Here is a 22,037-nt window from a genome sequence, read left to right on the forward strand (position 1 = left end):
CCCAGGGAGGGAGGGAGGAAAGAACTGTGATACCTCTATAAAAATCAACTCCGAGAAGATCACACACCTAAATATAAAACCTAAATCTCTGGGTGCCTGGGTGGCTTAGTGGGTTAAGCCTCTGCCTTTGCTCAGGTCCAGGGTCCTGGGATCAAGCCCCGCATCAGGCTCTCTGCTCAGCAGGAAACCTGCTTCCCCTTCTCTCTCTGCCTCACTGCCTACTTGTGATCTCTCCTTCTCTGTCAAATAAATAAATAAATAATCTTAAAACAAAACAAAACAAAACACACCTGAATCTCTAAAACTTTTAGAAGAAAACATAGGAAGAAATCTTTGTGACTCTGGCTTGGGCAAAGCTTTCTTAGATAAGATATGAAGAAATAATTCAGAAAAGAAGAGACTAATAAAACAGACTTCATAGTTGGGAATCTTTTGCTAACATTCCTAAGGAGAGTGAACTAACATCTTAAATAATCTTTCTTAACAATACTATACTCTTTCAGTTTGATACTTATCAAGTGTGTACCAACGTAAGTGAAGAAAGAGAATCACAGATGTCATCTAGATTTCTGGCTGGGCAAATGAGGGACCAATGAATGGTGCTCTTCACGGAAACTGGTAATCCCAAAGGAGGAAATGGTTTAAAGTAAAAGTCTGAATTGGGGGCATGTCGAACTGGAGGTGCCAGGTGGTTATCTAAATGGATATGACAAACAAGCAATCAGACATGTGGAAATCCAGGGACTGGGGGTATACACTTCGTAATTAACAATACATAAAATGGATTTGAGCCATGAGCATTTTCATGGAATGATTAAAGAATACAAATGGTACTTTGGAACATGACATTTATAGAAGAAAGAGTCATTAAAATAACACACAGGTTATTTTCTATTCTGCTCTGGCCTCACACATATTTCTGGGCATGGTACAGACCTGCAGAAAGGGATTAACAAATGAACAGGAATGAAAACAAGATAACGAAGACATAACAGAATTAAAAGAGGTGAAGTAACATGTTAAGTATCAGGGAAAGTCAAAAGTCTTCGTCATCATGGCTTAGGGGAAATGTTGTTTAGGTCTGTGAATTATTGCCAGGGTTTACAGATTTGGTTGTAAGTTACCTGAGTACTAAGACAACAAGTTCTCTTTCCAGCTCTTCTAGACTATTGCTCTAGCAGAAGATTATATGCTTAATAAATAAGCAGCAGAGGCCCAAGATCCCTGGTAACTATGGAATTTATCACCCAGTAGTCTGACTTCCTTACTTGAACCACTGAATCATGCCTGCCCCAGTGTCAAATCTGATGAACCATGTCACTCCAAGATCCTTCAGAGATGCAGAAATGGATAACACATTATAAAGCACTACTAAACAGCAATGATTCATATGATCTGTCTCAGCATGTTATGAAGTTAATGGCTAGTTTCTAACAAAAGCTATTTCTTGAAGCATTCTTATAGGAAATTCTAGAATAAAAGCTACTATTTGTATCATGTCATGGTTTATGAAACATTTTCAAATATAGTATGCCATAAAATTGATCTACATGATCATCCTCTTAAATAGGTCAATGAAAACACATAAAGAAACAAAGGCACGGAGAAGTTAATAACTCACCTATGTTATTATGTTAAATTATTAAGCAAAAAATCCAGGGTTAGTCTTTTAACTCCAAATATTATACCCATCCTCGTTTTTTCTAAAATCTTTTAATTTAGTGGTATAAAACATAATGAATCAGTAATGACCAATTTCCTATGTTTTCTTCACTTTAGTCATTAAATAGCATAGGCTAAGCACTGTGCTTAGAAAACTAATGAAAAAAACAAAGGAAAAAAGAGAGAAAATATTAATAATGTGCCTTTAAATCTAGGTTCTTTTCTATATTCTTTTATATCTGTTGCCAAGTACTTTTCCTGAAGGTAATTACCAATAATTATTCTCTGTGATCGCTATGTGCATGTCACAGACATTACCATTATTCTAATTATAATACAGTTAGCCAAAGCTGGATTGTTAAATTTCAGTTTTTGTATTCACTGTTTGTTTTGCAGACTATTTATAGATATGACAGATGTATAGCGCTCAAAGATAATAATGGATCTGATATACTTTTCAGAAGCTGATATAAAATATACAAAAACATTAAAAGAAACAAATTGGACAATTTAGTCAAGACTACAGCTGCTGAAAGAGTATCAGGATGGCTTCCCTAGGATTTTAAAGTCCCTTGCCAAGATAACCAGTGAAGAGCTCTTTCTGTAACATTCTCAAAATTAACAACTGCTGCTCTTTCCGTAACATTCTCAAAATTAACAACTGCTAAGAGCGAATATATTCTGAAAAAATTGTTTAAATTTATTGTGATAAGAAAAACAAGGAAGAAGGTACTATTTTTTTGTAATTTTTTAATTGTGCTAAAATATATGTAATATTAAAGTTGCCACTTTAATCATTTTTCAATGTACCATTCAATGGCATTAACTGCATTCACAGGGTTGTACAACTGTTACTATTTCTAAAACTTTTTCATCATCCCTAGACTATGGAGTAGTAATAAGTCTCCATTCCCCTTTCACTTAAGTCTCAACCTCTAAACCACTCTGTGTCTGGACTACTTCAGATTGGGTAAAGTGGAATCATACAGTATTTGTCCTTTTTTGTGACTGGCTTTTCTCATTTATCATGATGGTTTCAGGGTTCATCTGTGTTGTAGCATGTGTCAGAAACTTCATTCCTTTCACAGCAAAGTAATATTCCATCGTATGGACAGACCACATTTTGTTCACCCATTCATCGTCGGACACTTTGGTTGTTTCTACCTTTAGGCTACTACGAATAACGTTGTGTGAACATTAGCACACAAGTATCTGCTTGAGTACGTACCTTTTCAAATCTTTGGGGTACATACTCAGGAGTTAAATACCGGACTATATGAAATTCTACATTTAAATTTTTGGGGAACTACCAAATGGTTTTTTTATAGTGGTGCACTGTTTTATATTCCCAACAGCAATGTACAAGGGTTCCAGAAAATGATGTCTTTTGATTACAGCTGTCCTAGTAGGTGTGAAATGGAATCTCAATGGGCTTTTGACTTGGATTTCCCTCGTGACTAATGATGATGAGCTTCTTTTTCACGTGTTTTATTTTCCATTTGCATATCTTCTTTGGAGAAATATCCATTCAAGGTCTTTGCCCATTTTTTAACCATCTTTTTGTTGTTGAGTTGTAGAAGTTCTTTGTAAATTCCGGATATTAAACCCTTATCACACATGTGATCTGCAAATATTTTCTCTCATTCTGTGGCTTGTCTTCCTCTGTCATGATAGTCCTTTGACACACAAGTTTTTCATTTTAATAAAATCTAATTCATCTATTTTTTTTTTCGTTTCCTCTGCTTCTGAAGAAACCTTTGCCAAACACAAGGTCATGAAGATTCTTCCCTCTCTTCTCTTAAGGGTTTTTTAATTTTTGTTCTTAGATTTAGAGGGTTTGATGCATTTGAAGTTAAGCTTTATATATGATATAAGGGCCCAATTTCATTCTTTCTCATGTAGCTATCCAGTTTTCATAATGTTTATTTAATGAGAAAAAGTTACATTGTTAATAATTAAGATCTATCAATGCTCTATGTTCATTTCAAAAGCTAGCAATTCACAAACACTGACTAATTTTTTTAGGTATTCTAAGATTTTGATGTGGGAGATAACATCTTCTTTTTATTTAAAAACACTTGGGCACAGGGAAGGAAACCATCAACAAAATGAAAAGGTAACCTACTGAATGGGAGAAAATATTTCCAAGTGATATACTTGATGAGGGTTTCATATGTAAAACACATAAAAGAACTGATACAACTCATTAAAAAAAAGTTTAAAAAAAACAATAACACAATTAAAAAATATACAAAGGACCTGTACAGACATTTTTCCAGAGAAGACATATGGCCAACAGACACATGAAAAGATGCTCAATATCACTAATCAGCAAGGAAATACAAATCAAAACCATAATGAAATTTAATGAAAATCAAAACCATAATCTTACACCTGTCAGAATGACTAGTCTCAAAAAGATAAGAAATAACAAGTGTGGGCAAGGATGTGGAGAAAACAGAGCCACTGTGCATTACTGGTGGGAAAATAAATTGGTACAACACTATAGAAAACAGTATGGAGAGTTCTCAAAAAATGCAATCCTATCCAAAGAAAACAAAAACACTAATTCAAAAAAATGTATGTACCCCTATGTTCACTGCAGCATTATTTACAATCACCAAGATATGGAAGCAACCTAAGTGTCTATCGACAGATGAATAAAGAAGATGAGGTGCACACAGAAACAATGGACTATTACTCGGCCATAAAAAATAAAATTTTGTCATTTGCAACCACATAGGTGGACCCAGAGGATATTATGCTAAGTCAAGTAAGTCAGAGAAAGACAAATGCTATATAATTCCACTCATATGTGGAATTTAAATATCAAAACAAACTAAACAAATAAAAAGTGACTCATAAATACAGAGAACAAACTAGTGGTTGCCAGAAGGGAAGGAGTTGGGGGAATGGGAGAAATTGGTGAAGGGAAAAATCAAGTGGTACAAACAGCCAATTATATAACAAACAAGTCATGGGGATGTGATGCAAGCAAGGGAATATAGTCAATAATATTGTAATAAGTGACAGATGGTAACCAGACCTACCCAAGGTGATATAAAATATAGAAAAAATCACTATGTTATATACCTGAAGCTAATATAATATTGAATGTCAATTACAAGTCAATTTTTAAAAAAGGAGTAATAGTGAAAAAAACAAAACCCACAGAAACAACCCCGAAGTCATCAACTGAAGAATGGATAAACAATAGCGGTAGATTCAAAAAATGGAATATTATTCAGGCATAAAATATATCCAAATACTGATACATACTATAATATGGAAGAAGCTTTAAAACATTTTTCTAAATGAAAGAAACCAATCACAAAGACCATGTAATATGACTTTATGAAAAGTTCAGAACAAGCAAATCTATAGAGATGCAGTACAGATTAGTGGTTGTTTAAGGCTGCAGGGGTTGGGAGAACCAGCAAATAGGTAGGTGATAGCTAAATGGCACAGTATTTCTTTGGGGGGTGGTAAATGAAAATCTTCTAAAATTGGTGTTGGTGATTGTTACAAAACACTGTGGATAGACTAAAAACCATTCATTTGCATACTCTGGATCAAATATATGGTATAGGGGTTATATCTCAATAAAACTGCTTTAAAAGAATGTTTTTATTCTTACTTCAAAAGTGATAGATGTTCATTATCAAATTTAGATTAATAAAGGAAAACAAATAGGAGAAAATAAAAACAAACATTAAAGAAAAAACACAACATATATTTATCTATGTCAAGTATTCTGTACCATCATTTTTTTTTTTTAAAGATTTTATTTATTTGACAGAGAGAGAGATCACAAGTAGGCAGAGGGGCAGGCAGAGAGAGAGGAGGAAGCAGGCTCCCTGCTGAGCAGAGAGCCCGATGCAGGACTCAATCCCAGGACCCTGAGATCATGACCTGAGCCAAAGGCAGAGGTTTAACCCACTGAGCCATCCAGGTGCCCCTGTAACATAATTTTTAATGGCTGCACAGTATACTGCCACTGAAGGTGCAATAATTTATTTAACCAAATCTCTTTCATAGGTACAGTGTCCAGGCAGTAGGCACTAGGCACAAGCAGTTATTAATTAAAAGTAAATAAAATTTAACATGGAGTTCTACAACTGCACCAACAACATTTCCAATGCTCAACACCATATGTGGTTAGTGACGCTTGTACTGACAGCACAGACACAGAACATTTTCCTATCACAGAAAGTTCTATTGGACAGGCTGTTTTAGAATGTTTCCAAAGTATTCCTGTTATAAAAAACTTCAAAGATACAGTACATAAATTTTTTATACATACAGCTGTGCAAATTCCTTTGGAGTAAATACCTAGAAATGAGTCGCAGGTTCAAATGGCATACAAATTTTCACCCCCTTTGAAGCTCCAGATACAGGGATGTGTCCAATCCCTTACTAATTTAATAGATAAAGAGTAGGATCTTCTGCTTAAAAGCTGCATTGAGAATCATTATGTTTTAAACCTGAAACATACAGTTGATCTTTGAACAACATGGGTTTGAACTGAATCGTCCCCTCACACGCAGATTTTTTTCAACAAGGTCTAATACTATAAATGTATATTCTATTCCTCATGATTTTTTTTTAAGATTTTGTTTATTTATTTATTTATTTGACAGACAGAGATCACAAGTAGGCAGAGAGGCAGGCAGAGAGAGAGGAGGAAGCAGGCTCCCTGCTGAACAGAGAGCCCAATGCAGGGCTCGATCCCAGGACCCTGAGATCATGACCTGGGCCGAAGGCAGAGGCTTCAACCCACTGAGCCACCCAGGTGCCCCACCTCATGATTTTCTTAATATATTGTCTAGTTACTTTTTTTGTATAAGAATAACACAAAATATGTGTTAATCAACTGCTTATGTTATGAGTAAGGTTTTCAGTCAACAGTAGGCTCTTCCGAGTTAAGTTCTTGGGTGGGGAGTCAAAAGTTATATGCAGATTTTCTACTGTGCAGGTGGTCAGGGCCCCAACCCCCCCACATTTGTTCAAAGGTCAACTATATTATACTGTTGTGCTGTATGTCAACTACACCTCTATAAAATAAATCAAATAAAAGGTGCACTGATTTGATTAGGGTGGTGGTGAAGTGGGACAAGAGAGGGACAAGATCTCTGGTAACCAGTCTATGGAGACGGTACCAAAAGGATACCAAAGATGGCAGTGTTTGCACACGCTACTACAGTGGCATAGCACCGGTTTGTACAGAAAGTGGGTGGTACCACATTACACTGCCTCCATGTACTGTTTATTTTCAGTAATACCACTTTCAGGGTTAAAAATGAACATATGCTTTCTTACATTTATGTCTGTTTTTTTCCATGAACCAACTTTTCTCAGTGTATTGCTCTACTGAGATGATAATCTTTTTTCTTATGATCTTATAAGAGTTCTTGAAAGAGGATATGAAAACTCTGTTTTCCAAATACATTCAAATGTATTTCCTTAGCTAGTTATTTGCCTTTGTTATGAAATTTAAGAGGTAAATGTTTATATAAAACAGATAATCATTTTTTTCATTTTTCTTATGGAGAGGGCTTTCCTTTTTAAGTATTTTAAGTATTTTCATACCTTTTTGTACAGTTAAACTTTTAAAGTTTTTTTTTTTAAGTTTTACCTCATAGTATATTCACTGGCATATGACATAAAGACCAAATATAACTTTTTCCTGTTAGAATATTCCCAAATCTTAATAAAATTTTAGGGGGTGAAGTATACAATAAAATTCACCCAAACTACTAAGCAGACATCCGAACTAGTCATCCTTATCTGGAATAAGAAAAGTATATTTTTATATTTTAGAAATGCTGCCCTCGGGCTTTGGTTTTTTTCCAAGTATCATTTTCACCCAGTCTAGGCACAGCTCTTATATTTTCCTCAAAATAAAGAGAAAAAAATAAACTGTAAGTAAAGAATTTCAAAAAAGTATTTAAGAGGAGCCAAAGATTGAGATCTATTGCCAGGTCCATGAAAGACATGACTGTATTGACCAAACTGCTTTCCTTCACAAAATAAAGGACAACTTCCTTGAGAGGAGCCCCTAATTCCATGACAAATGTTTTTCTCCTCTTAGTAGCAAACATCAGCAGAATTTCTCACTGACAGATTAACTGACTGTTATTTTTACCACTTTTTTACTATTTCATTATGTTTTTATTAGTCTCAAAAATAACTGAAACATGTTACACCTTCTAGTATTTCTTCCAGTTCTCCTGTCTTTTAAGAGAGAATAGTACTCATAAACCCCTATTTTATTTCAATTCTTTACATTCCATATTTCTTAATAAATATGTTATTGTTTAAAAATCTATTCCTTTAAAGATCAATTCTAAAGCTCTAATAAGATCACCCTCTCCCCAAACAAAACACTTGCTCCTCACAGAGGAAAGTCGCTTCTGTCCATCTCACATCACAACTGGCACATGCCTCTACCACAACATTTACCACATCTTATTCCAACTACATTTAACTGTGTCTGCTTACCCTTCTAGCCTGTGAGCTCCCTGAAATCCCACCAAGATCTATATGGTCTTTCCCGATCTCCACTTTCATCCAAAAACTTAGCACAGAGCCTGATAAATAAAAGACCCTGATATCCTCTGTTAAAATGACGGAACAAAGCTTGCCAAGAGCAACTGCCCTCCCTTTTAATCATTCAAGATTCTCATTTGTTCTTCAGATTCCTTTAATAATACTTACCCCAAGCAAGCTCTTATTTACATGAAGATATGCTTTATAAATAGGGACAACCCTCCGCAAAGACTGCACTGTATTTTAACAAAGTACTTATACATACATGAAATAAAATACCACTTGTGACACAGGTTATTCCTGTTTGCATTTACAGGTAGAAAAACTGAAGCTACAGAAGGATGAGAAATTTGTCAAAGGTAACAGCACTCGCAGACCACAGGGTTTGATGCGGAGGGATTCTAGCCCTCTGTCTAGTGTACTTTTCACCACATCAAGCAAGTTTTCAGATGAATAATCTTTTAACATAGCATCAGCTGTACAAGAAATACTTACACTGACCCCAGCGACCTGTTCTTGGGTTCAAATAATTTGGATAAAGACCATTTGGACGATCCATCTTCTGAAGTAGTTTCCGAATGTGCATTACCTTAACACAAATAAAGAATGCAATTAATAAAATAAATGTCATCAAGGCTTTATATTAACCTAAGCTTTGTGGGTTTTCCTCACTCAGAACCTACACCATCTCCCCCTTGCTTTTTTCTGTGTGTGGTCAGGAAAGGCTTCTACTTTATAACTGATTCATTATTTTTATAAGATTAAAAATAACCATTAATTAAAGATCAAGCAACAATTTAAAACATGAAGAAAAAAGCATGGGAAAAACCAATTTAAATGCCAACATTTTACCATCCAGAAATAGCCATCAGAAACATCAGTGATAAACGTCATTCCAGACATATTCACTACGTACTTATCTAAGAACAAAAATAATTTCATAGAAATGGAAACATAAAATGACTAATTTCAACTAAATTGTTGAACTCTAAATATTGATTCCACAAAAGCTATCTCTGAATTCCTAAAATCCCAAACATTCTGATCCCTAAAAGATCTCCCTAATACTAGAAAGGGGAGAAAAAATCATAAAATATACTAAAAAGATGGAAACTTTTCCAAGGACTTTATCTTCATTCATCTATAGATTGGATGGATTTTGTCAGTGCTTACCAAAAAAGGCACAAATGTATTCTATTCCTGGTATTCTTATTTGAGAATGTTCTCTTTACATCTGAAAGATAACCCACTTGGTATCCATGTCTTGGGGAAATAATCTACTTCACTATTTTGGGGGCTGGAACACAGCACGCATCCTTTGACGGACAATGTCCCAGTCATTTCTCCTTTGGCTGGACTTTGAAATGAGGCGGTTTTAGGAACGGGCTCAGGGATGCTGTGTCCCCCCTGTTCTTTCAAGGCTGAGACCAGCTCTATGTACAGCAGTCTCAATCTGAGTCATTCCATGAACCAAGGTTAGTCAGTTTGAACTGACGCTGCTAAGAAAAACGAAAAATTGCACTGTTTTGTCTTCTAAAAATTATCCACACGTTGTATCCTCCGTACCTCTTCCACATCTATCATTTCTTCTCAGAATCTTTCTATCCATCTCTTTCCTAATGTCTATACCTCTACTAGCTTGTCTTGATTTGGTCTTCTAAGTCCATCGCTGTATTTTCAACACCTCTTTTGTATTGCTTCCAATTTGGCCTTCATTTTTGGTGATAACTTTTTCTTGTAATTTGTTACTGATAGCACATCTTACTGTCTCTCTGAGCACTTGTATTTCTGCTCATATACTTGATTTACAGAGAGGGGGGCTCTATTATCTTCCCCCTCATGGTGATGTTTGGTCAGGATTTAACTGAGAGGTATTTTTTTTGTTATTACTTACATATCATGTTCCTTCCCTCTTTTTTTCTGATATTATCTTTGTATAAATTGTACGCTTGTTCTTTTTTGATGAATTACTCACTACTATTTTCCCTGAACCAGCTAGTCACACAAGAGTTTTGACATAAAAGCCCAAGGAGAGTCAAGATGCCTTGCGTCTCCCCAGATAACTGACACTAGCCATGCAGCACTGCTCATAAAAGAAAATCTGTCACTTATTCTCTTCCCTCACCAAAATTTCCTCAGAATTCTTTTATCCCAGCTTCTCAACATACCACGTTTAGTGAGGTCCAAAAAAGCACCATCATCAGCCCACGACCCCACTCGCAGTGTTGCTCATGAGGACTATGATTTTGTACCTCAAGACATATCACTGATTTCAGAGAACTATACTCTCTTTTTATTTTTGCAATCTATGGCCACAAATAACCTCTCTTATTTCCCAAACCTCGCTATTGATGGGTTATGCCATTGATGGCTTGCTGTCTTGTGCCAACCCTTCTTGCTATTTTGTGATGTGACAGACCAAGTATCCCTTAATTTTGTTAAAAATAGAGTCTGCAGTTCTGTTTCTCCTTCCGTCACTTTCAGGGGATTCCTATGTGTCAGGTCCTTCACTTGAGAAATACTGTGCTAGATCATCTTCACTCTGCAAATGTATCGCCCTTTCAAACTCTTTATGCTCTTCTTTGTCTCCACCATGACTGTCTCTTGCTTTTATTCCATGTCAGTAAATTGGTTCTCAATCACGTATAGTCACTTTTGCTGTTTTCCATTTATGTATTCATTACAGAAACACAACGTTTAAGGTCTCAGTTTCTTTCTTCAGTTCCGCAATATGTTTGTATCATTTTATGATTTATTTTGAGCTCTAATTTTACTGAGTTCAACTGCTATTATTGTATAAATTACTCATGGTGACTTTATATAATTTGAAATGGGATTCTTTTACATGCTATTTACCACCATGCTTTTGTTACCTCCAAGCTGCACTACTGTTTGTGTCCTTTTCATCCTGCTCACAATGAACAGGGTAGGTTCTGACCGAGACTTTGATTTGATATGGCACAGCTGTACAGAACTGTCCCTGAATTCCTTCCTACATTTATCTGGGGAGAGAGAGGTATTCCATCCCCGCTGGACACAATTTGAGATCTGGAGTACTAGTGTTCAAGAAGGATAGAGGTAAGAAGCCCCCCCGCCACGCTGACCCGAGCTGTGAACAGTCGTGTACTCAACAAACCCCAGCACTGATCTCTGTGAGATTAATGGGGAGTACCAAGAATTTGTTGACTTGCTTTCTGGGCCCAGTAAGGATTCAGTGAGAAACTGACTTAAGTACCATACCAGAAATTTTTTACTTTCTTTTTTTTTTTCCGTAGGGGGGCTGTCACATACTAGTGACATGAGACTACAGCCTTTCCTCCTTTCAGTGCTGTTCATAAATTTTTGCTGGTTTTTATTTACTGTTTTTGTTGTTACTGTTCATCTCATCAGGGAAGGAAAAACTCTGTGGTCAGGCTCCACTGCTGTCTTTACCTGAAAATTCTTCTCAACGGAAGAAATAGTTCATACATAGAAAGGACTACATATAGATTCTACTCACATCCCACTTTAAGAAATACAACACTACAAATACCTTTGCTGCTCTGCTTATACATTCACACATCACTGTCTTTGTCTTGGCTATGTTCACAGTCCTCAATTTTATGTCCAACATTGTCTTAACTCTACTGAAGTCACTTCTGAATTCCTAAACAAAGCATATTATTCAGTTCTGCTTGTGTTGAATTTTTTTTAAAAGTTGTATCCTATTTTTTTTTTCTTTGTTTAAGAAGGAGAGAGAGATGTGCAGGGGAGGGCTAGAGAGAGAGACGGAGAGAGAACCTTAAGCAGACTCCCATGTCCAGTGCACAGCCCAATTCAGGGCTCAATCTCCTGAGATCATGATGTGGGCTGAAATCAAGAGTCGGACGCTCAACTGACTGAGTCACCCAGGCACCCAGTATATTATTTTAACTGATAAATGTAACTACGATTCCTTTATTTAACTGCTGTATTGAATTTTATTATATAAAATGCTAATACAAACAATGCTTCTATGTATATAATATAAATGCACACATCAAAGAGTAGAACTGCTGGGCCATAGGGTATATGTACTTTAAACTGTACTACATTTGTCTTTTAAATATAGGCCTTTAATGCTCTTAGAATTGTTAGAATCCACAATGCTACCCTTATCATAATGGTTGCACATAAGATCTACTTACGGAATGTCTATTCCATTCATCAGTCTGTCTGTCTTATGCAACAATAATTCACTGTGAGTGTTGGAAACTGGGTAATACAAACCCACTCCACATGTTTTTCTTCAGGAGTGCCTTGAAATTTTTCTCTTCTATATAAATTCTATAACAGTCTTATCAAGTTTCATTTTTATAAAAGAAGCCACTGGAGTTTTGACTGCCATTGAATTGATGCCATAGATCTATCTGGATAAAACTAAAATTTTTATGATATTCCTTAGCTCTATATGAACATAACATACCTCTCTGCTTACTTAGGTCCTCTTCAGTGTCATTTAATTGTTTTGAACTTCATTCACATCTTTTGTTAAGTTTATTTGTAGGAAACATAAACTCTTATTTCAACCACATGTTTTTGTAAAGTGATACTTTCTTGCTGGTTGTAGCTGGTGCAGAGAAATGCTGTTGATGTTTCATATCTACATTGGTCTTTTATTCAGAACTACATATATGTTCTTATTTCTAATAATTTAATACAGATTATCTTAATATTTTATATAAATAATCGTGTAATCTATGCATAATTACTCTTTCCTTTCTTCCTTTTCAATCCAATTCAATTCTTTAACTTCTTGCTTGTTTTGTTTTTCTTGTCTTACCATGCAGGCTAGGAACACTGCAGCACAATGCTGAACAGAATGGAATTTTTGAAAACCCATTAATGATTCTCAGACAACAGTAAATATTTTAAATAGAAAGGACATTTCTTTAGATAATATAAAAAGAAAAAAACGGGGAACCAAAGTCCTGATAAAGACATTTCTAGAAAGGTAAAATTTTCTGAGCATTAATCAAGTCTGTTGGCAAATCTTAAAGAACTCTTTCATAACAAACACAGAAAAGAAGGCAAGAAGACCAACCTTTTTGTAGTAAACTGGGTCCCCCGTCAAGTAGCTGAGGTGGACAAACTCCATGTGCAGTGTACCAAATTCAGCAAGAATGCTGCTCCCCGCAGATGCCCAGCCCCAGTTTCGCCCTACTCCACTGAATGAAAGCAAAGGTAAAAGGAGACAGAATAGGAAAAAGACCAAACATTTTTTTAATGAATACATAAATTTTCATTCTCTTAATTATACTTAACACAACAGCTTATTTGTAGCTAATGGCTTATTTTATGACTTAAAAATTTTTTGAATAGGTAATGTTTTAAATATCAAAACAAAATAGAAAAGTACAGACAGTAAATAAATTTTACCCCAGAAATCTCATCTCTCCTCATTCCACCAGGCCCCACAGATAATCACTTTCATTAGTTTCTTATGTATTACTACAGGAATTTTATGCACACATAAGCAATCCAAATATTTTTTTCCTTTACTAAACAGAATACAGCAAAGTACACATACAGCTCGTAAGATGCACTGCAGTAGACTTTCCTTATCAGTTCATAAATGATTTTCTTTTTTACAGTTGTACAGAATTCCATGATATTAACAATTTTCAACTGGAATGCCCCACCCCAGGGGTATATGAAAATGTGTGTGTGAGAGCATTCCAAGTTGTATCAAACCTTGAAGGTGCAATTAGAATTTATTGTGCTAGGGCCAAAGATGTAACATGTCCAACAATGATCAGCACAGTGTCACACAATAAAGAACTGTCCTGCCCCACGTGCTGATAGGACCTGTGTAAAAATTTAAGTAAATTATGAACCAACATAATTATCAATCCTCTGTTGGTGGTCCTTTCACAATTTCCTAATATTCTGCTATTAATAACAACTTCCATAGTGAATAATTTTATGTACATTTCTTTTGTGTAGTTATATCTCTAGGGTATTTTCCTGCCTTTTTCAGCCTGCCTCATAATTTATTGGAAGCTATACAATATAAGTGAAAACGCATAGACCCTTTGAGCATTACATCCTTTCTAAACGTTAAGTTTCTTCTGAAACACAGGGCGAGTACACAGGGTGAGTAGAGGCGGACTACTCAGGTGTCAGGCTTTGCTAAGGGTAGTCTACTTCCATTTTACCTGCTACTTTTAGGGAGTTCCCTCTGGGATCTCGGCTGGAAGCCTGAGGTGTTCCCAAGGGCCCTTCACTTTTGCAGCCTTAAACACTAACTTCTGCCTCCCCCGTACCATGTGGCTGTTAATTTTTTTTTTCCTTGACTCTTGCCCTATGCATGTAAAACTGTAGAAACAGTAAACAACTTGAGGGAAATTTGTACATAAACCACCGGGCTTTTCTCCTCTGCAATTTCCTCCTGCCTTGAGATTTTTGTCCCTCATGCCTCAGCCACTCTGGCAACTCTAAGATCTGACCATAGTGCCCTCTGACCCAAATAACCACCACTTCAGCCTTGGCCTTTATGCCTGCATCAGGATTTGGAACATGCTCTCAGGGAAAAGGCCAATGTTTATATGGACACAATGTTCTCCTAGGAAGTCCCATCTGAGTTAGTTGCTCTCCAAGACCACTGAACCATTTTATCTAGCTTCTATGACTGGTTTTGGTGGGAGGATTGATCTGATACAAGGTATTCCATGGTTGGAACTGGAAGTCTAGATTAATTTTTCAAGTAGCATTGTTCATGGGTTATTCCTATGAGAGCTCTAAACCATTCTTCAGGGTCTTTTCTACTTTTAGGAGGAAGTAAAAACAGAAATCTTTTCTCTTATTTTATATCCACTTGTATACTGCCAATTCAATACACCATTATTATTTATTTGTCCTGAGAAAACATTAAAATAGATGTTAAGACACTACTACCTTGCTTAAAGTTCTTTAATTGGTTGGTGCTAATTTTACACTGTCTTTGAAAATATGATAGGAAGACAAATACCACACACAGATTCTTTTGTAGCTAGAAGTCAGAATCAAGGAAGAAATATGGATACAGTAACTATACAGTCATTCATTTCCAAATATTAAGAGCCCAGGGGCATCTGGGTGGCTTAGTGGGTTAAGTCTCTGCCTTCGGCTCGGGTCATGGTCTTGGGGTCCTGGGATTGAGGCCCGCATCGGGCTCTCTGCTCGGCAGGGAGCCTGCTTCCCCCTCTCCCTCTGCCTGCCTCTCTGACTACTTGTCATCTCTCTCTCTCTCTCTGTCTCTCTGTCTCTCTCTCTCTCTGTCAAATAAATAAATAAAAATTAAAAATCAAGAGCCTATCTTGCTCTGGGAGATACAGTAGTGAGCCTGACCTAAAACATTCCTACTCCTAAACTAAATAAAACCATTTGAAATAGTGATAATTGTTATGAAGAAAATTTACCAGAGAAATAGAACATTAAGCACTAGTGACAGAAGTTAAAAGAAAGGCTCTTTATGTATAACAGAGAAATTGTTTCTGAAATGACACAATTTGTGCTGAAATCTACATTAAGAGAAGGAGCCAGTGATGAATAGCTCTGGAAGAAGAGCATTTCCAGTAGAGGAAACAACAAATGCAGTACTGTTTCCAGTAGAGGAAACAACAAATGACCCTGAGGAAAAGGAAGGTGGCCAGTGTGGCTACAGAGCAGGAAGGGGAAGTGAATGATAGAGGATGAGGTTAGAGAGCTAGGTATAATCAAAACTACACAAGAATTCTGTAAGGCCATGCTAAATTTAAACCATTTTTATTCTAAGTGTGATGGAAAGTCACGGGGGATTTTAAGAAATGTAACATCATATTTAAGGAAGAAAGCATACTATTTAGAAAGATTACCCAGGCATCGGCATGATGAATGGATTACAGAGTGGTCAAGTATAAACACGAAGTCCCTAGGAAGTCCAACAGCTTACCCTTCCCTATAAAAACTTCCTGTCCAAAGGTCCCAAAGGAAAGTTTCATTCAAAGTACCTTTAAACAGTTTTCAAAACACTAAATGCTAAACAAGATTTTTCATGTACTTCAGACACAACTCACAGAAACAATCTAAAATGTTAAATTTGATACCTGTCTACATTTCAACAACTCTGAAAAATAAAAAAAAATCCCTTAGAAGATGATGTAATACTGATGAGAACAGAATAGCTCCAACTATACAAAGGTGATGAGGTGACAAAAACAACCAGATCATAATTCCATGCAAATGGTATAATTTTTAACTGATCAAAAATAAAAGGTATAGACATTAAAATGTACACATATACAAGCATGACCTCTCTTGACTGACCACCAGCAAGTGGATTTTAGAAATGTTTGAAAAACTCCTGGTGATTTACAAGACCAATCAACCTAAGTGTCCTACACTGTATTTTTTTTTTATATATAATGAGTTATCTATACATTGTTTTTATTTTCCTCAAAGTCTTTTGAAAATTTCTAATGGGGCGCCTGGGTGGCTCAGTGGGTTAAGCCGCTGCCTTCGGCTCAGGTCATGATCCCAGGGTCCTGGGATCGAGTCCCGCATCAGGCTCTCTGCTCAGCAGGAAGCCTGCTTCCCTCTCTCTCTCTCTGCCTGGCTCTCCATCTACTTGTGATTTCTCTCTGTCAAATAAATAAATAAAATATTAAAAAAAAAAAAAAAAGAAAATTTCTAATGGATGAATTCAAGAAATAAAGTTTTCAGTATACTGCAGTTATTAAAAACAGAGCACATGTTTATCTCAGAAAAAGCAAAGGGGGAAATAAACTAAATGACAAAACTTCCAACAATTTTAATTCTTAAATGGGAATATCTTGACTTAGAGGAAGACTCTTGACAGAGCTCCTATTTTTAATTAGATATATACTTCAGTGGGAAAAAATTGAGGCCATCTATGATTTTGCATCAGCTCAATTGGAAGAAATACTGAAGTAAATTAAAAATAGAAGTTTGAGAGGCACCTGGGTGGCTCAGTAGTTAAGTGTCTGCCTTCTGCCCAGGTCACAGTCCTGAGGTCCTAGGACTGAGACCCATAGGGCTCTCTGCTCAGCACCGAGCCTGCTTCTCCCTCTCCTTCTGCCTGTCCCCCAAAACTCATGTTCTCTCTCTCACTCTCTCATATTTTAAAAAAAAAAAAAAAAAAAAAAAAAACCTTTTAAAAAAAATAGAAGTTTCACACCAAAAAAGAACTCCAAATAATTCAATTAAAAAAATGAGCAGAGGACCTGAAGAGACACTGTTCCAAAGGAAATATAATGATAACAACATGAAAAGATGCTCAGCATCACTGATCATCATGAAAATCAAAACCACAATAAGGTATCACCTCACACCTGTCAGAATGGCTAAAACCAAAGACACAAGATATAACAAGTTTTGACAAGGATGTGAAGCAAGAGGAACCCTTGTGCACCACTGGTGAGAATGCAAACTGGTGCAGCCACTGTGGAAACAGTATTAAGGTTCCTCAAAAAGTTAACAATAGAGCTACCCTGTGATCCTGTATTTCTACTACTAGATATTCACCCCAAAAATAGAAACATTAATTCAAAAAGGTATGTGCATCCCCTATGCCTATTGCAGCATTATTTGAAATAGCTAATACAGGGAAGCAACCCAAGTGTCCGTTGATAGATGAATGTATAAACAAGATGTGGTATATACATACAATGGAATTACTCAGCCATCAAAAAGAATGAAATCTTGCCATTTGCAACAACATAGATAGAGCTAGCATGTATTATCCTAAGCGAAGTTATGTCAGTCAGAGAAAAACAAACACCACATGATTTCACTCATATGTGGAATTTAAGAAACAAAACAAGTGAACAAAGAAAAGATAAGACAAAAAACAAAAACTCTTAAATAAACAAATTGATAGCTGCCAGAGGAGAGGTGGGTGGGCAGATGGGTTGATGAGCAAAAAGAAATGTATAGAACTGCTAAATCATTATACCTGAAACTAACAATGTATGCTCATTATAGTTGAGTGAAAAAAACCCAGGAATGTTATATAGAATATACTCTGAATGAAAGCAAGAGAATGGCATTTGTGAAAATACCCAGTCAAAATATTAGCATAATCTACTCCAGTCCCGTCCATGTTGATGTTGCTTTATTTAAAAAAAAAAAAAAAAAAAAACCATAGTCCCTCAACCAACCCTAGGATCTTGTTTATTTTCCTTTTCAAAGAAACACACTGAGGTATAATTTAATACAAAAATGCATCAATTCAAGCACACAGTTTCAAGGGTTTTGAGAAATGAATGTACTGATATAAGAATTAAGCCAATCTCTCCAAAACCTGTCCTCATGCACCTTTGCAGTCAAATCATACTTCTCCTCCAACCAGTCTCAATCTACTTTCTCTATTACTAGTTTTGTATGTTCTAGAATTTCATGTGAACATAATCACACAATATATACTCCTTTGCATTTGAGTCTTTCATGCACCCTATCCCTGGGATTCATGCATATTGCCATCTCAGTAGCTCAGTTCTTTTTATTACAAAGTGGTGGTCCATTGTGTGAAAACAGCAACTAGTTAGTTATGCACCTGGTTAGATAAACACCAGGGCTGATTACAGTTTGGGGCTATTATGAATAAGGCTGTTATGAACAACCTCTGTTCAGACATAGGCTTCATTTCTCTTGGGCATGTGAATACTTTGGAAATATAATTTCTGGGTTCTGTAATAACTCTATTTTAACTGTAAAAACTGTTCTCCAAAATGGCTGTCCACTACATAGGTCTAGTATCTTGATTTTTTTTTACCACCTACTTTTTCTGATTAGTTCTTTAGTCCTCTTTCCCACCTTCATTTGGATCGAGTATTCTTTAGTATTTCCACTGATTTTTGTCTGTGTGACCGCTTTAAGGATTAGAGTATGTACAACTAACATATTGCAGTATACCTTCAAGTAACACGCCCCTTCAGATGTAAACTAACAACATGACAACAGTATACTTTCATATCCCCATACCGACCTTGGTGCTAGTGTGGCTGCACACTTCTCTTCTACATATATTACAGACCTCCAATGTAAACTCACCACATTTGCTTTAAACAGCCAATTATCTTTTAACGAAAACTCTAAGACCAAAGAAAACAAGTATGCCTTTGATACATATTCATATATTTATTCTTCTGCCTGCTTTACATTTCTTTATGTAATGTCATTAAAAGTTCCTATAACATTTCTGGTAATAGAGGCCTGCTAGCAATAAATTCTCTAAGCTTTTGTTTGTCTAAAAATGTCTTAATTTCACCCACAGATTTTAAAAATATTTTTAGTGATTAGAGAATTCTAGATCGACTTTTCTCTTTCAGCGCTTTCAAGATGCATTCCATTGTCTTCTGGCTTGTACCACTTCAGACAAGAAGCAAATGGTACTTCTATCCTTGTTCCCTGTATGTAATGTCTTTTCCTCTGGTGTTAAAAAAATTTTTTTTCACTGATTTTTAACCATTTATTATGTTTCTTTATTTTACCTTGTTTGGGTTTCTTCAAGTGTCTGAAATCTGTGGGATTATAGTTGTTCATCAGCTTGGAAAATCTGGGGCCATTCCCTTTACAAACAGTTTGTCTGCCACTCCTCCTGCTCCCCACCCCTAACCATTCCCTTATACGCACGCTAAACATTTAATATCGTCCCATGGGTTATGGGCTTTGCTCCTTTCATTTTTCTTTGTGCTTCAGTTTGGGTGGTTTCTACTGCTATGTCTTCAAGCTCATGGATTTTGTCTGCTGCAATGAAGAATGTGCTGTTAAGCTGATCAAGTTAATTTTTTATTTCATGTATTTCTCAGCACTAGAAGTTCCATTTACTCCTTTATAAAATCTCTCTTCTGATTATGTTCATATTTCCCTTTAAATACCGAGCATACTTTTATGATAGCTATTTTAAAATCCTTTACTGCAATCTCCATTACTGATTATTCGTGTATGTTTCTACTGATAATTTTTTTCCTCCTGATTTTAGGTTACATTTTCCTGAATCTCTGAATTTTATTTTCTTAATTTAAAGCATTTTCAGTTTTCTTTTGACAGTTATATAATGCGTGGACAGCTTAGCTCTTGCAAAGGCTGTTTTCAGGCTTTGCTAGGACAGATCTACATTTGACTTTACTCTGTGGCTAGTTCAGTTCTTTACTAATAAGGCAAGACCTTTCTGTACTTTCAACCTAATATCCCTAGTGTTCAAAGAAGTGTTTTAATTTTTAGCTAGCCAATGTATTCAACTCCTTTATTATTCAGATGGTTATTCAATTGATCACTTTCTTTTTCTTCCAGGAAAGCAATCATATGATCTGTTATTAATTATAATTTTGTCTCCAATCCATATATCCACTTTATTCTTTTTATTTGGTTACACTTGTTAAAACCTCCAGAAAAATGTGAAATACTTTCTTGCTCTTAATTTTAATGTGATGTCTTCAACATTTCACTAATTCTTTTGTTTGATTAAAGATGTACAACTTCCACACTTTTTTTCAAGTCAGGCATCTTTTGGTACCTAGATGATATAAATAAAACCATTCTCTCTGTTTTCTTCTAGTACTTACACCCCCCAAAAAGTACAAATAAAAATGTAAAAGGTTAAGCATTTTTAAGTGAACTTAAAAACTTTTTACATGAACTTCAGAATCCATATAAAAGAAGCTGTATACCTCCACTCACTTGACAGAGAATAAAATTTAAATAAATGAAAAGACATAAATTATAGGAAAGGAAGATTTCATGGGAAGATGTTCCCTAAATTAATTTCTAAATTTAGTGCAAACCCAACTAAACTATAAAATATGAAGAAATAAACTAGACACAGTAATTCAAAATTTCTTATAAAGAAAATGAGTATGTGAGAACAGCTGAAACTGAGAAGCAGGATACTAAAGGGACCAGTCCAACCACACAATAAAGAAATTATAAGCAATTAAATCAATGCAGAGTTAAAATAAACATACTAATTAATACAACAGAAGAAAGTCTAAAAAATAGTCCCATATATTTGGAAATACTTTTTATATTTCATTATATTTATCATAAAATTATGACTTCAGTAGGCATTGAAAAGTTACTCAGTAGGTAATGTCAGAGCATTACCTAAGTATCTCAAAAAAATAAAGCTTGATTTTTATCTTTCTTCCTACACCACAATAAATGCCAAATGGATCAAAGGTATAAAAGAAAAATTAAACCATTATTGTACTAGAAAATATATAAATCTTTGAAGGAAAACCTCCCATAAATAATAGCAACAGCAAAAAGTATTTGCAACATACATAACAAAATACTGATTCAGCTAATATACAAAAAGATCTTAAGGATTCATTTTTTTAATATCCACTGGAAAACAGGAAAGGATATAAAAAAGCTTTGCACTGAATAAAATATACCCAACTTCACTCAAAAGCCAGTGAAATGAAAATTAAAATAATGTTTCATTTTATACCTGATAAATAATAATAAACAGTACTTGCAAAATGTTAGGTAATTCCTTGACCCAGCATTTCTACCAAAGACATACCAACACATATACATGTACACATATGTACACACACACACACACGATTCCCAACATATGCAGGGCCTTTCTTCTAGCATTTTTTAATAGGAAAAATTGGAAAATAATCTAACAGTTCATTAATATCAGATCTATTTTAAATGAACTATGGTGCCTTCATAATCATTATTATAAAGTTCTTAAAAAGAATGAAGTAGGGTGCCTGGATGGCTCAGTGGGTTAAGCCTCTGCATTCCTCTCAGGTCATGATCCCAGGGTCCTGGGATCAAGGCCTGCATTGGGGGGGGTCTCTGCTCAGCAGGGA

The 22,037-nt window shown here is 35.6% G+C and overlaps 1 protein-coding gene across 2 annotated transcripts in view; it reads right to left on the reverse strand.

Moving 5' to 3' along the window:
- The window catches only part of MAN1A2 (mannosidase alpha class 1A member 2), a 187,248-nt gene that overhangs the window by 58,905 nt on the left and 106,306 nt on the right, over positions 1-22,037 (reverse strand). For both annotated transcript variants that reach the window (XM_032303107.1, XM_032303105.1), the window contains exons 7-8: positions 13,274-13,397; positions 8,707-8,800 (exon numbers count right to left, since the gene is read on the reverse strand). In XM_032303107.1, coding sequence (XP_032158998.1) covers positions 8,707-8,800; positions 13,274-13,397 — 218 coding nt within the window. The remainder of the gene's footprint in view (positions 1-8,706; positions 8,801-13,273; positions 13,398-22,037) is intronic.

This window comes from Mustela erminea, chromosome 10, assembly GCF_009829155.1.
Source record: "Mustela erminea isolate mMusErm1 chromosome 10, mMusErm1.Pri, whole genome shotgun sequence".
NCBI classification, from domain to species: domain Eukaryota; kingdom Metazoa; phylum Chordata; class Mammalia; order Carnivora; family Mustelidae; genus Mustela; species Mustela erminea.